The sequence below is a fragment of the Callionymus lyra genome, chromosome 17 (genome assembly GCF_982586985.1).
Source record: "Callionymus lyra chromosome 17, fCalLyr1.hap1.1, whole genome shotgun sequence".
Classification (NCBI taxonomy): Eukaryota; Metazoa; Chordata; class Actinopteri; order Syngnathiformes; family Callionymidae; genus Callionymus; species Callionymus lyra.
The window spans coordinates 12661775-12677198 of record NC_141834.1 but is presented as its reverse complement, the minus strand read 5'-3'; the positions used below and the strand labels follow the sequence as shown (position 1 = coordinate 12677198).

General features: G+C 37.5%; 1 protein-coding gene across 1 annotated transcript; it reads right to left on the bottom strand.

Annotated features, from left to right (window-relative positions):
- Positions 1-4120: 4120 nt before the first annotated feature.
- she (Src homology 2 domain containing E) lies at positions 4121-14200 on the bottom strand. The gene is made up of 6 exons (XM_087778957.1): positions 13555-14200; positions 12677-12803; positions 10490-10738; positions 10070-10394; positions 7733-7852; positions 4121-5005 (listed from the first exon to the last, which is right to left on the bottom strand). The coding sequence occupies exons 1-6, from the start codon at positions 13987-13989 to the stop codon at positions 4810-4812; spliced, it is 1452 nt and encodes a 483-aa protein (XP_087635083.1). The 5' UTR covers positions 13990-14200; the 3' UTR covers positions 4121-4809.
- Between the last annotated feature and the right edge of the window lie 1224 nt (positions 14201-15424).

The following is a 15424-nucleotide window of genomic DNA, read 5'->3' as shown; positions in this document are numbered from 1 at the left end:
TGTCCCTTCCTCCCTCTCTCTCTCTCTCTCTCTCTCTCGCTGTCATCCCGTCTTCTGGTGGCGGAAATTACTTCCTGTGCTTTTTTTTTCCCCGACACGTCCAGACGTTCACGGTCTCATCAAAACATAATATTGGCATCAAAGACGAGCTGTATTAATGCACGACGGAGATGTGTGTTTGTGAGATTCACTTGACTCAGGAGTGGTAAAAGAAAAACAAGCTATTTTATTTTATATAGAAATCAAAAACGTGTTTTATGGGTTGGAAAATAAATAATCAAATTGCTGTAGATTAGTATATTTTTTTTTTTTTTGTAATATGAGTTTTAAGATAAAGAATGTTTGCTTTTAGATGGTTTTATAAATGTGTACAAAAATATTATTATTTAAATAATAATATGTGTATGAAATGAATGTGATCAGAGTAAAAAAAAAACATTAACAGAAAATAGGAAAAAATAATAATATATAAATACATGTATCGCATTGTATTATTACTAAGTAATAACATTATTTAAATGTTATTTAATATACAGTATAAAGGTGTTTTTGGATAATCTAGAAAATGATAACACCTATATAATTGGAAAAAAAGCAAAGGTCAAGAATGTTCTTTTTCCTTTATTTGATTATGAGAATATTTTTGATTCATTCATTTAGTGGAGGTTAATGAAATTATTGTTTTATAATAATATTTTTTAAAAGCTGGACATTTCTATTGATTCTTCTTGTGAATATGACATAAATATTATAAATTTATAAAAGCTGTTGTTTTTTATAAAAAGAATATATATATATATATATTCACACATATATTTATATATAGTATTATTGAATAAAAACAAAGTATACATAATTCTTGAGATCAAGTTTCCTTAAATTGTTTAAAAAATGATGAAGACGTTTTTGGTAAAAGAGCTGGAAAAATAATTTGAAATAAATAATTAAAAAATGGCAGCAAGGAAAGTTAGAACTAGGAAGTTCAAAAAAGGTTTTTTTTTTACCCTTTATTTTTATGTATAACTATTGTTTTTGTTGTTAATAGACTTATTGTTTAACTAGTTAATAGTATTACTCATGATTTTAAATTAACTTAAAACGTCAGTATTGTGATTCTCTGTGAAAAAAATATAAATATATATATGTATATTTTTAAAGTGGATTCTTAAAGTAAACTTTATGTGGATTTGAGTGTTTAAAAGTCTCAACATGAGCTGAGTCTCAATCATTATAATAATGTCAAATATCATTCAATTCCCAAAGAATATAGTTTCATAGTATTTAAAGTTTTTTAAAAAAGAAAACTCTTAAAACCTCTTCAAGGCTCCGAAACTATCGTTAGCCTAGCTTTAGCATGTTGGCGTGACTAACTGGGAGTGTATTTATATAACATTCTATAGGTCAGGAGCAAACATGCTTCTGCAAGTTCAGCCCCGTGGGGAGTAATGACTTTAAAACCGTCTCGATTTAAATGTTTTATTTCAGGGAATCTCGGTGCATGACAAGCTGAGTAACAGCAGCTCTTCTTATAGATGAAGTTTAAAAAAAAATCTAGCAAAGCACAATCTTTGTTCTCTCTTTGTTTTTCCAAACACTAGCAGAGATTCAGTCCAACACTTGTGTTCGGAGCCTCTGGCACTTTTCCTTCATTTTTGACCTGGTTGAGGATCTCATTAGGATCCTCCAGATGGAAGCTAGCAGGGCCTGAAAGTTTCCCTTTTGCAAATCACGTCTGAAAGTAAGTTGTTCGCCTCGCTTCAGTGTGTGCGACCCCTCGGCGTGACCCCTGTGAAAGTGGGCGGATCAATCAATAGCGAGGCGGCCCTGCGAGCCGACGACAACACAATTGCTTATCGCTCGCTAATTCTCTGCTTATCGCGTCGCACACGAGGAGCTAAACGGCAGCTAAAAGTCAAGTTGTTTTTGTTTTTTTTTACATTTCTTTTCACTCTCATCCCTCCCTTCTTTCCTCTCCTCACTCCCAACTAATCACCATGGCAACCTGGTAATCCCTGAACAGAAAATTCTCTATCTCTCACACACATAACAAGACTGTGTGTGCACACATGGTCGCACACTTGGACGCGTTCACACTCCAACACACACCCGGATAATGTTGCTAACCAATCCAGCCGCTGGTTAAACATATCTCGCTGCAAACACGCATCGCTGCCGGATGAACGCTGAGAGAATCTTCCTGATTTAGACGTGTTCTTCCAGGGCGGAGGGGGGGGGGGGGGTGTGAGTAAATACTAGGGCCATTTTTTCTTTCTTTTTTTGGGAACTTTTGGTAACGCCTGTGTGTGCTGTGGAGGTGTTTGACAAGAGGTGTTGACGGGAGTCGAGCGACCATGTGCTCGCGTGAGTGTATCTGTAATTGATTTCCAGCTCAGGTCAGTGGGTTTTTTCACAGCGACGGGATGAAGAAAAAATAAATAAATAAAAAAGCACACGGATCCACCGCTGTGGACGGTTTGATGAATACCTTCTCTTGGTAATACATGCCTCGCTCGTCGTGTAGTACACGTCTGATACGCTGACGGATCTTTATTAAGGGGAAATCCCTCTCGCCCGCCGTGACGTAGCCGGGTATGAATAATGCATCTCAGGGCTAAGTTCTGACAAAGAAACCCTGTTTATTTGATAGGATTATATTGTAAACAAACAAAAACTATGTAAAAACAATCATATTTCTTTTAAATCCTTACACTTACCTACCTTCTAAATATCTGTGCTCAATTTAGTAGGAAAAGTAGGAAGTAGTACAGGAAGTAGGAAGAAGTACAGGAAGTAGTAAAGGAAGTAGGAAGTAGTACAGGAAGTAGGAAGTAGTAAAGGAAGTAGTACAGGAAGTAGGAAGAAGTACAGGAAGTAGTAAAGGAAGTAGGAAGTAGTACAGGAAGTAGGAAGAAGTACAGGAAGTAGTAAAGGAAGTAGGAAGTAGTAAAGGAAGTAGTACAGGAAGTAGGAAGAAGTAAAGACAAGTAAAAACAATCATATTTATTTTAAATCCTTACACTTACCTACCTTCTAAATATTTGTGCTCAATTTAGTTCAAGCAAAAAGTAGGATAGTACAGGAAGTAGGAAGAAGTACAGGAAGTAGTAAAGGAAGTAGGAAGTAGTACAGGAAATAGGAAGAAGTACAGGAAGTAGTACAGGAAGTAGTAAAGGAAGTAGGAGGTGGTACAGGAAGTAGGAAGAAGTACAGGAAGTAGTAAAGGAAGTAGGAAGTAGTAAAGGAAGTAGGAAGTACTACAGGAAGTAGGAAGAAGTAAAGGAAGTAGGAAGAAGTAAAGGGAGGAGGAAGAAGTAAAGTAAATTCACAAGACATTATTATTGAATTTAAAAGGTAAAGAATAAAAAAAGGTAGAATTTTGAGCATTTATTTTCTAATTACTGAAATTAGAATCAACGATCCAAAATTTAAATTAATCATAATTACGTTTAATTAAATAAATGCAATAACTCTATAAAAACATGAATCAAATCATTCAATATAGAAATATTTTAATTCATTTATTCAAAATAACTTTTCAACTTTTTAATATTATAAATCTTAACATATCTCCTATTTTTTTCCATAGATAAGGTGATGACCTTGATCAATATCTACCTGATTAGCCAAATAATGGGACCAAGGTCGATCAATAACTTGACTATATTACTGAAAAACACCAAACGTAAGTGAGCTTCCCTCGTATGAAAAAACTGCGACTGTTGATTTTTCTTAAGCCTTAAGTGTAAAAATGAATCTTCTCCACAAATGTGCTGACTCGGGACAATAACGTTACGAGGCTGTGTGCACTACCCTAGTTAAGGGCAACAGATCGATGGCGCTCTTATCTTGACAGACAGAGTGGCTGGTAAATGAGGCTGGTTTCCAGGATAGATCAATAGTGCAATTGACATGTCGGACGGATGAATGAATATACTCCAATCAGGTGCATCGATCCTTCCAGCCGACCTGACTGTAAGTCCTGTTGCTCTCAGGTGTTTCTTAAAGGGAAGTTTTACACAAAGGTTGTATTTTTATTGTTGTAATTCAAGTTTTTGTCTTTTATCCTCCATGAAAGAAAGAGATACGTAACAAACGCTTTTATTGAGAACCTCAAAAATCATATACAAAAAAGAGCTACAGCAATATATTGATAAGAACAAGATGTAAAACGTTTTTATCGTCTTTTCACAACGATCCGAGGCTCGTGAACGTGTCAACACGTTCAATTTAATTCATTTTTGAGCTCTAAAACTGGCTTAATGCAAAATTATAAACTCAATTTGTTAGCTTTCTGAACTGAATACGTATTTATATTTAATATTTAACGGATAAATCAAGACTTTATAGTTTAATTCCGTCCCAAAGTTACCAGAATTCAATCGCAACAACCATTTTATATGTATATTTTTAAAGAAAATCAGACGAATCTGTAATCTTTTTAAACTAACTTGATAACTAAAGAAATATATGTATTTTCTGAAATGTTAAATCATTTTTCTGCAGTAGAGAAACCAATATAAGACACTATTGTCTGCACCAGTTTGTGGCTCATTGGAGCGTCTCAACTGTCTTATATTTTGGTTCATATCTACACTTTTTTACAACATCTTTGCTTTTAAAATATATTTGTCATGGATGTGATCCTTGTGTCTCAAAAAATATATATTTCTGCTTGATTTTAACATGTTATTTAAGTAGATCTGTGTGGAAATGTTTGGTTAAAAATGTCATCAATCATATTCATATACCAAAGACAGGAACCGTTCACAGATGATGTTTCTCAATGACATCGTGGTGAAGTTTAGACGATCAGATGTACGACTTGGACACGGCGTGCTGGAGCGTCATGTGCTCCACTCCGGTGAAGGGCAGGCGGTGAGCGCAGTAGTGGTGGATCAGCTCCGGTATGCTGGAGAAGACGCAGCTGCTCTGGTCCAGGGTGAAGCCCAGACCCTTGCTGCTCTTGGTCTGAGCCACGATGATGTGAACGCAGCTCTGGCTGGTCCTGGACGAGGAAGAAACCAAGAGACGCCATCAAGACTTTATATATGCTGAGATCGGCAAAAAAAACAACTCGTAAATAAATACCATAAAAGGGTTATTTTCATTCTGACGACAAATAAATATAATGTTACAACTAATTATGAATAACATAATTATTATTACAATGACAATGTAAATATGAATCAATTTTTTTTTTTTTTACTAATTTTAACTTTGACACATGTTTGTCTCACATAGAATCAATCAACTATTATGTCGCTAATACTTTATGATTTATTTTCTTTTATAAAAGCATAATTTATCATTAAAAAAAAACATGATTTATTCCCAAAGTTTTGCATTCAACCCCATATCAATTGCATGGTCCGAAGGGAGCCAAGGTCTCAAGCACTAAAGTTCCCAGATTTTTCTTTAAGGATTTATTCACTGTTTATAGGTAGTTATAGATGATCTGTTTAAGATCACCCTCATCACCCCATAACACATAAAATTGTAGCTAAAGAAAATATGAATATTGTGTTTTGTTTTTCAGAAAATACATAAGGTAAGGGAAATCTTAATCTAAAGGTGATACTTGCTAGCTTAGCTCGTCTGTAGCATTGCTAGATGCAGTTGAAAATGTACCAACCCAAAAAAAAGCTGAAATGTTTAAAGATTATTTTCTAAAACCGGCAAATCTCTTAAATTATCAACTAATAAACTATTTGTTGTATCAAATTCAGGACATTTTTAAGTTGAATCTTGAATTTATTTGGAATGCAATTTGTTGTCGTTACGAGGTGGTAAAGTTGAATTAATCTGGTCCATAATAAAATGCATAGCATTTAAATTGTTTATTTGCCGTTTATATATTTCTAACAAAATGTAAAAGGGGTTGTTTTTGTCATTGTTATCTTCTGATTAAACAATTTCAAAAAGAAAATGACACTGGTTTGGTAGAAAGAATATATTGTTTGTATAAAAAATAAAAACTATTCAACTTATTTTGTGGAAAATGTCCCACAAAGACATGTTTATAAACACTAAATGTAATGTATCCAAATATAAATCAAATGTTTTGTATTATTTCCTGAAAACAAAAATATATGATATGATTTATTTTAAAAGAATAATTTATAAATAAACAGTGCCGTTGTTAGCATTGCTGATGCTAACTGCTAACTGTTGATGCTAAATTCCCATTTATCTACAAAAGCTAACTTCGTCAAACTTCACAGAAGTGACGATTAAATTATCCCTCTTGTAATCCATCTCTCCCAAATCGAGAGTTCATTTTCCGAGTTCAGTGGACGTGTAAATGGGGTTAATGATGTGAGGAGGCAAATGAATGAGCAGCGTACAGCGAGTGTTCGCTCAGGCGTGTGCACACACAGTTGCAAATGTTTCAGTCACACGCTCTCTCACTGTCGCACAAATACAGTACGTGGTTTTCTTCTCACCCTTTTTTGTTGACACTTATTCAGCGTTTTGTGTATTTTAGGGACACGTTTGTGTCTCAAGCTATCATGTGAAAGTCTGTTAATATGTCATGTGACGCCTTCATAATAAAGAAAATCTAGAAATACAAAACAAACATGTATTAATTCTACTTAATTTGAGCCTTAATCTGATTATACGTTTTAAAAAGTTTAAAAATTGTTGTAGAAAGTTGAAGCGATATTTGTGTTATCAAAATGTAGCTAAATAAACAATTTTATATTAAGTAACATCAGATTATTGCACATTTTGCCTTGAAAAATTAAATATAAAAAGTGTTAGAATGAATTAACTTGTTTATATCGAACTTTTTAAAACAAACAAATGCGTAAAAAATGTGTACATACAAAATAACAGAACACCAATTAAACCAAAAAGCAGAATATAAAAGAAAAATAACAAAAAGATGTAGTACTTTGAAAAATAAGTAGGGAGAAGTAAAGTACGTCGGAAGAAGTAAAGTAAGTCGGAAAAAAGTACAGTAAGTAGGAAGAAGTACAGTAAGTAGGAAGTAGTAAAGGAAGTAGGAAGTAGTAAAGGAAGTAGGAAGAAGTACAGGAAGTAGGAAGTTGTAAAGGAAGTAGGAAGAAGTACAGAAAGTATTAAAGGAAGTAGGAAGTAGTAAAGAAAGTAGGAAGTAGTACAGGAAGTAGGAAGAAGTACAGGAAGTAGTAAAGGAAGTAGGAAGTAGTACAGGAAGTAGTAAATGAAGTAGGAAGTAGTAAAGGAAGTAGGAAGTAGTACATGAAGTAGGAAGTGGTAAAGGAAGTAGGAAGTAGTAAAGGAAGTAGGAAGTAGTACAGGAAGTAGGAAGAAGTAAAGGGAGGAGGAAGAAGTAGAGTAAATTCACAACACATTATTATTCAATTTAAAAGGCAAAGATTAAAAAAAGGTAGAACTTTGAGCATTTATTTTGTAATTACTGAAATTAGAATCAAAGATTCAAAATTTAAAATAATCATAAATATCTTTATTAAATCAATTCAATAATTCTATAAAAACATGAATCAAATCATTCAATATAGAAATTATTAAATTAATTTATTAACGTTTTAATATTTTAAATGTGAAATTCAACCACTAATGTATTTCTGTAAAGTTGTCAATGCTGCCTATAGATAAATAAATGAATAAAAACATGTTGTGATGCATTTACACAAACAAACGTTAAACCAATACACTTGATGATGCACTTCTCACAGCAACAACACAGCATTATAAATGCAGATGCTCGCGTGCACTTGACACTCACTTGAGAGCGATGGAGTACTTGCTGGTCCCTGATTCGCTGTCCCTCACCAGGAAGCTGGCTTCCCTGCAGCGCTGCAGCTGAGCCTCAGCCTGCTGCCGACTCACACTGCCATGGTACCAGCTTGGACAGGCGAGGTGGAAGCACAGGAGGTGATGCGGTCAGACACAGGAGATCACCAACATACAAAAACATAAAACCACAGCAACATATGCAGACGTGTGGACTCCCTGGTAAAAGATCGTTCGCGGTGGAAACGTTAATCCGGGGAAGCGTGTCGGAAGCATGTTTGAATAATGTCCATGTGGCTGAGCATTATGTCTGGGGAGACGCAGAGCCGAGCAGACAGTGTGCCACGGGTCAGAGTTGCTGACTCGGGCTTCACAGTTAAAAAGACACTGACTTTCTGCCAGGATGGGAGGCTAACATGTCGTAACGTTGCAGCACGAAGACAGTATATGAGTGAGAGACTTTTAGTTTATCCATCCATCCATCCATCCATCCATCCATCCATCCATCCATCCATCCATCCATCCATCCATCCATCCATCCATCCATCCATCCATCCATCCATCCATCCATCCATCCATCCATCCATCCATCCATCCATCCATCCATCCATCCATCCATCCATCCATCCATCCATCCATCTATCTATCTATCTATCTATCTATCTATCTATCTATCTTTCTATCTATCTATCTATCTATCTATCTATCTATCTATCTATCTATCTATCTATCTATCTATCTATCTATCTATCTATCTATCTATCTATCTATCTATCTATCTATCTATCTATCTATCTATCTATCTATCTATCTATCCATCCATCCATCCATCCATCCATCCATCCATCCATCCATCCATCCATCCATCCATCCATCCATCCATCCATCCATCCATCCATCCATCCATCCATCCATCCATCCATCCATCCATCCATCCATCCATCCATCCATCCATCCATCCATCCATCCATCCATCCATCCATCTATCTTCATCCATCTATCTATCTTCATCCGTCCATCCATCCATCCATCCATCTATCTTCATCCATCTATCTATCTTCATCCATCCATCCATTCATCCATCCATCCATTTTTTAGTCCAACATGTCATTTAAGTATGTTTTTTTAATGAATTTATATTAAATAAATACATATATATTTAAAATGTTTTGTTTTATATGAAATCTAAATATTTGTTGACACATTTTTTTGTTACCGTCTTTAGATCAAATGTGTCAAATGAGGTCACAGAAGTTCCCAAAATGACTGATAATGCTAAGTTTAAAATATGTTCATCAATATGTTTGTGACAGGAAATGTGATTCTGATTGCGATAATGTCGATCTATCTTGTTGTATCTGAGTTCTCTCAGGGTTTGTTCTCCCATAAAATTCCTTCCTTTCACGCCAATTTGACCTCACTTTCATATAATTCTATATGCAATTATTGACATCCCCAACCTCTGTTCTTTACCTTTAAAACTTGCATCTTTAAAGTTCACAATATCATGAACCGTTATCTTATTTAATTTGAGCCAACAATCCAACGGGCCTTATGAAATAACTCATTGGGCCCCTGGCCATGTTTTAAATATGACTGTTATCTGCCATAGGTTTCCGATACACAACATTTAAACAAAGTAAAATTGTTCCTCAAGTGAGTAACTAAGCTAATTACTTACGGCCTTATAAGGTGACTGATAGTTCATTGTTACTGTATTTGAAATAATGGTTATTTTTTGATCGTTATTTACATGTTAAGATTTTGTGCGAGTGTCGCTAAAAGTACAAAATGCATTTTAAAAATAAGATGTTGGTCATCCTTTTTCATTCTCAGAGGCTAATCTCACCATTCTCTCTGTATTACACTGAATTACTCCCCGGGCGAGAGTTTTTCTGGACACTGCAAAAAAAAGAATCTAAATTATGCCGGAAACTATGAGAAGAGTCACGTATTGTTCCCAACACAGGCCTCTATGATGACCTCGAAATATGACAATGCCGGGTTCAAATCCTGCGTCCTGGAGTACCAGAGTATTATGGTGTACTAGCTATAATATCTACTGATAATGGTAGATCATAGGGGATATATTGAAGATGGATTGGGTGAATATGATGTAAATACCATGGGCTGTGTGCTCAAGATCTTTTTTTTTTTTAAGTTTAAATGCCACCCCCTAAAAATGCCACCCTTCTTCGTGATCAGAACCGCCACTGCATGTTGATATTTTCTTAAGAAAGATACACATTTTCCTCTTTAACGTCGAAAAAAGACACACAATTGTGTTTTCGCATTAATACTATTATCTTAAAATGGATTGTTCAAGTACCTCTGCTTCTCCAGGAGCACAGTGGGGTCCACCATGGCGGTCTCCCCATCCAGTGGGGAGCCAGGAGAGTGAGTGAGGAGTTTCCCAGAACTGGAGGTGGGTGAGGTAGGTGAGAGTTTGAGCGTCGGGTGGGAGGCAGGTTGGGGGGTCAGCGGGGAGAGTTTGAGTATCGGGGAAGAGGGAAAGGAGGACAGGGAGGAGGAGGAAGAGGTGGAGACGAGGGTTTTGTGGCTCCAGTTCTTCTGTTTGGTGGTGTGATGCTGCTGCTGGCGACCCACGGTGTTCTCCTTGGTTGAGGAGGAGGAGTCGTCGGCGGCGAATTGAACTGCAGACAGAAACGGATGATTTTTCCAGGAGATCGTTCCTGACATGTGGGACGCGGCGTCTCCGAGCCGTCAGGCGTCCGAGCCTCAACTCTACCTGACAGCGCTCTGACGATGTCCTCCTTCCTCCACTCCCACGGCAGCTCGTACTCCCCGGCCGGACGGCCATCAGACTCGGGCCGGGTGACAGGGATCCAGACGCCCTCGCTGTCGCCCTCGGGGCCTTCTTCGTACGGCGTGTCGTAGATGTTGGGCTGCTTGAGCTCCTCTTTCTTCCTGTCGGCCTGGCCTCGGTCCAGAAGTACACAGACTTTCAGCAGATCTTTGGAGCCGCGGCGTCGGACTTCTGTATTCCAGGGCAAAAGAAGAGATAATGAAGAGAATGATGACTATATATCTCAAAATTAGTGTTTTTTTTAAGGAAGAATCTAGCGCTTCAATATGAATCACGATACGATATATTGTGATACAGTAGTAACAAGGATTTATTTGTAGTATTGTCGAGTATTTGACTCTGGTGTTGCTGTATTTACAGACCACATGACTCTTGACGAAGTCGTATCCGCTTTCATTTGTTTTGAAATCTGCTGTAGTTGACTGTATCCTCTCATTCTCAGTCATAGCCAGCATGTGAATATTTTCATGTTCATGTTTTATTCTACACACAATTCATTGAAATATTAACTATGAAGGATTGTAAAATAAATATTTAATTCAAAGGCCAAACTATTATATTTTAAAAAATCGATACAGTGCTGTTGATGTGTCAAAATATTGCGTTACATTTAACTTTATCCATTATTTTCTAACACCCTTACTTTGTAATTTTTAATTATCTTTCTAGCTTAAACTTTAAGCTTTTTGTTATTGTTACATTTTTCTTTACTTGTTAAAATCACTAGCCGCTGGGTCCCAAGCTATTTATCGACCAAATATCTGGTTGATATTGACATTATTATTTAAATAAAGTAAGAAAATAGCATGATTTATTAAAAAAAACTTTAAGTGTATTTAGAAAATTCTGAATCAGTGGGGGCTGCTTTCTAGGAACCACATGGTCCCATTTAGAGTCGACTCATTATTGACTAGTTTACACGTTATTTTTCAAGTGAAATTGTACGAAACAAGCGCTTAAATGTATAAAGAGTAAGGGTCTAATGTAACTTTAAATAAAAATATGTTTTATTTTTAAAAATGTAACACCTTTTGCTGAGTAATTATCAATTTAACTGAAATTATATGAATGTACGGTTGACCTACCTCAGCTTTCAATTTTAATTCTTGTGTTTAAACGTGTCCCAGTCGATGTTTGAGACGAGAACATTAATATTTCCCAATTGTTCAAGGTAAAGCGACAGGTCACAATTATACCTCTTATTTCAAGTTTTAAAAAAAATACATACGATCACGGCAGTATGGTTTGTATAGCGGAGGTGATGTCGGGTCACTTGAACACAATTCCATTCTTTCAGGTGCACAAACAATTACTTGTTCTCTCAGCTCAGCGGAGCTCGGTAAGCTGTTACTAAAATCTTTCCGTACAGATCGGATGATGCACCGGTGACCATGTAGGACTTCATTCCCACTAAGGGAACAAAGTCCGATGCAGCGTTACACAGGTTTTGCAAATGACAGGTAATGATGTGATAAAATGCTTCTTTTTTTTTTATTTTGGAGCAGAAATAACGTCGATGGCTTCTTACATCCTAAATAATCCATCAATAAAGTGTATTTAATTTAAAACAAAACCATTTGGGACAAACTGGACGGTGAAAAATCGGTAGAACAGGACTTGTTCTGTACTTCTTTGTTTCCTTCCTCGACAGGTAGCCTACATGTCTGCACTATTGTGTGAGCAAACAATGGAGTTACAGGAAGAAAAGGTCAACACTGCCTCTGATTGGACGGCCGATCGGCCAACATCCTGGCTGCTGGAAAACGATTGGGTGACAGGGGTTTGGGGGGGCATGTTGATGCGGGTGTTTTGTTCACACATTAGGCAACGTTGTGTGTGTGTGTGTGTGTGTGTATGTGTGTGTGTGTGCGGAGGTGGCACGGGGTCAACTTCCTATCAGGAGAGTTCGGGCAAAGGAAACCGAGGCAGGAGACAGGAAGCTGGAAGAGGAAGCTGCGCCCTCTGTGCTGTTGCTATGGCAACCGCCATCAGGGAGGGGAAGTCAACGTGTATGCCGAGGGGGTCTATTTTGGCCCCTCTAGGAAGACGGTGTGAGACCGTGTGAAAAGCAAGATTTGTAGTCCATTCAAAGAGACGTCTTTGGATCACCTGTGATGATGACTTGGGCGTCGTAGGGCTCCATGTATCCGTCGTTCACGCCGACTCTCTCCGCCTCTCGCTGCTCCCTCGTCTTCTCGGCGTCGAAGGGGTCGGCGTAATCCTCCAGAATGATCAGCTGGAAGAGCGAACCATGAGTTAATAAACGGTACAGCAAGTGAGTCCATCAGACCAGGGTCACAAAGCGCTTGAACAATCAAAACAATATTCAATAAAGTATGTAGTTTAAAGGGCAAGATAAAACTGATAACACAACAGGAGCAACAGCCTGGAAGGATTTCTCTCCTCTGGTCCTGAACCGTGTTCAGGAACCATCAGTAGATTCTGATCCACAGACCTCAGAGCCCGAGCTGGGGTGTAAGTCTGGATCAGATCAGTGATGTGAGGAGGAGCCTGAACATGAATAGATCTGAAAGTAAGAACCAGAATTTTAAAGTTGATCCTGAAAGAAACTGGAAGAGAGTGAAGAGTTTTAAGGATCGGGGGAAATGTGAGTTCTTCTACTAGATCGGGTCAGAGTTTTGTATCAACTGCTGGCGAGACAGATCCTTCTTGTTAAGACATGAAAATAAACTGTTGCAATAGTCCAGGCGAGAAGACACAAACGCATGGATGACGATTATGATATGTGCTGAAGGCGAGGCGTTCCTGAGTGACAGGAGGGGGAAGGAGCGGAAATATCGGTGCAAAGAGGTCAGAACATTGTTCGTTTGAAGTGACACAATGAAGGGAATCAACATTGTCTTCCTTTGAGAGAGGGATGGAAACTGATCCCTGAGGTGGAGAAGAGGAGCATAAAAGATCTTCAACAATGATGTCTGTAGCCACGAAATAAGAGTATAAAAAAATATAAAATGTGAGAAACTTACTGTTGTTTTAATCGCAGATTTATTCACGTCATCATCCGGGTTCTTCTGCTCCACGATCCCACTGAGCTTCTCGTTCTTGTCCTGCTTGTCCACCTTGATCATCCTGCTGAAGTAGGCCTGCGCCAGGCTGGTGCTCTTCCCCTTCTTCTCCTCCGAGTTCTCGCCCTTCTTGCGGCCCTTGCCAGGGGCCAGCGTGTCCCACATGGTCCCGACCGGACCCTGGTTGTGGCTCCGACCCAACTCCGTGGCGGAGTTTTTCCTGTTCCTCCCCGCCAGGAGACCCCCGACCCCTCCATCCTTGCGCGCGCTGGACTTCAGGCTGTCCCGGGAAAACGACGGCTTGGTTCGGGTCTGGGGACCGGACTCGGAGGCCGAGCGGACCCGCTCGCTCCCGTTCTTGAGGTTGATGGGAAAATCTTTGAACCACTTGGCCATTTTTAACTAAAAAACGCGACACGACTTTACGCACGAAGTATTTTACGCACGGCCTTGCGTCGGATGTCTATCATGTGCTCACAACTATCCCCGCAGTTTGAAGAGTAGCCTCTGCAGGGCGAACACGCGGAAAAATGCAAAGTTTTTCTTACAATTCAGTGCAGATCCCATTCCCGGTAAGTGTGTTGCTGCTTGCAGGTTTGTCGACGGAGAAAAGTGGGAAAGAAGCGAGAGGAAGTTTTACGCACGGACTGTGGGAAGTTTTGGGAGGGGTCCTGACTACTTGGGCGGGGTTGGAGTTTATCTTATGTAGTGTATCTGTTTCCATATAATACATACAAGTTTTACATTTCTATAATTATAATAATGTAAAAAAAACAATAATAATAATTCAGGAATACAGGATCATATTGTTGCAGAAACAGGTGTCTTCAAATAACCTTATATATTATTATTATTATTATTATTATTATTATTTATTTATTTATTAATTTGGAGAAAAAATACAATAATTTTACAATAAAGTTCTACCTAAAACCTAAAACCTAAATCATGTCAGGAAAAGAAAATGGTTATGTAATATATTTGGACCTCCTCAAAGGGCCCCTTTCCTCACAATGAAGCTGTGGCTAAACTCTGAGTCTCAAGGAAATGACTCAATTCTTAACTGTAAAGAAGATTCTCAACTCCTGCCAGATAAAGTTTTTTTTGGGGAGGTCGATTGTAATCTTCATCTTGAGTTCATTGAAAGGAGAGAGTCAAAGCACTATTGTGAATCATACACTCTTTATTTCATTATATTTACTGTATATTTTAAACCGTTAGATATCAACAAAGATTTATTAAATTCAAGTGTTTAGATACACATATTTGTTAATTGATTGACATCCTCATACAAAATGTCTTCACGATTTATAAATGATTTAAATGTCAACTTAAAAAAAACCCTACAAAATAACAAATGTATTAGACATTAGTAAAAGTTGAAAAGGCTTCTTGGGTAACATGTTGAGCAGATTGATAGAATCATTTTTGATTTGATTCTCAATGTAATGATGAATAATCACGGATTAACACTTATCCTCAAACTCAGTTTGGCCAGATTATCTTGTGCCTGTCTATAAATTTGAGACTTGTCTTTTAATACATTTTCTAAACTTTGGTTCACTCTTTGATGTTGTCAACAAAAACCTTTATACTGTATATAAATACATTTAATTCATCTTATCTATAAGGTCAACATCTATATTCTTTTAAAACTAAATTGCCAAAGACAATGGTTTATTCAGGAGTCGAGATTTATCTTCTCGTGTAAGTCATTGTAAAATATTATGTTCCAAAAATATTAAGAACGTCTTGTGAACTTCATTTAAATCGTCCTCATCCAAAAGAATGTCAAATTCATGCACATCTGATTTGTCATCTTAACACATGA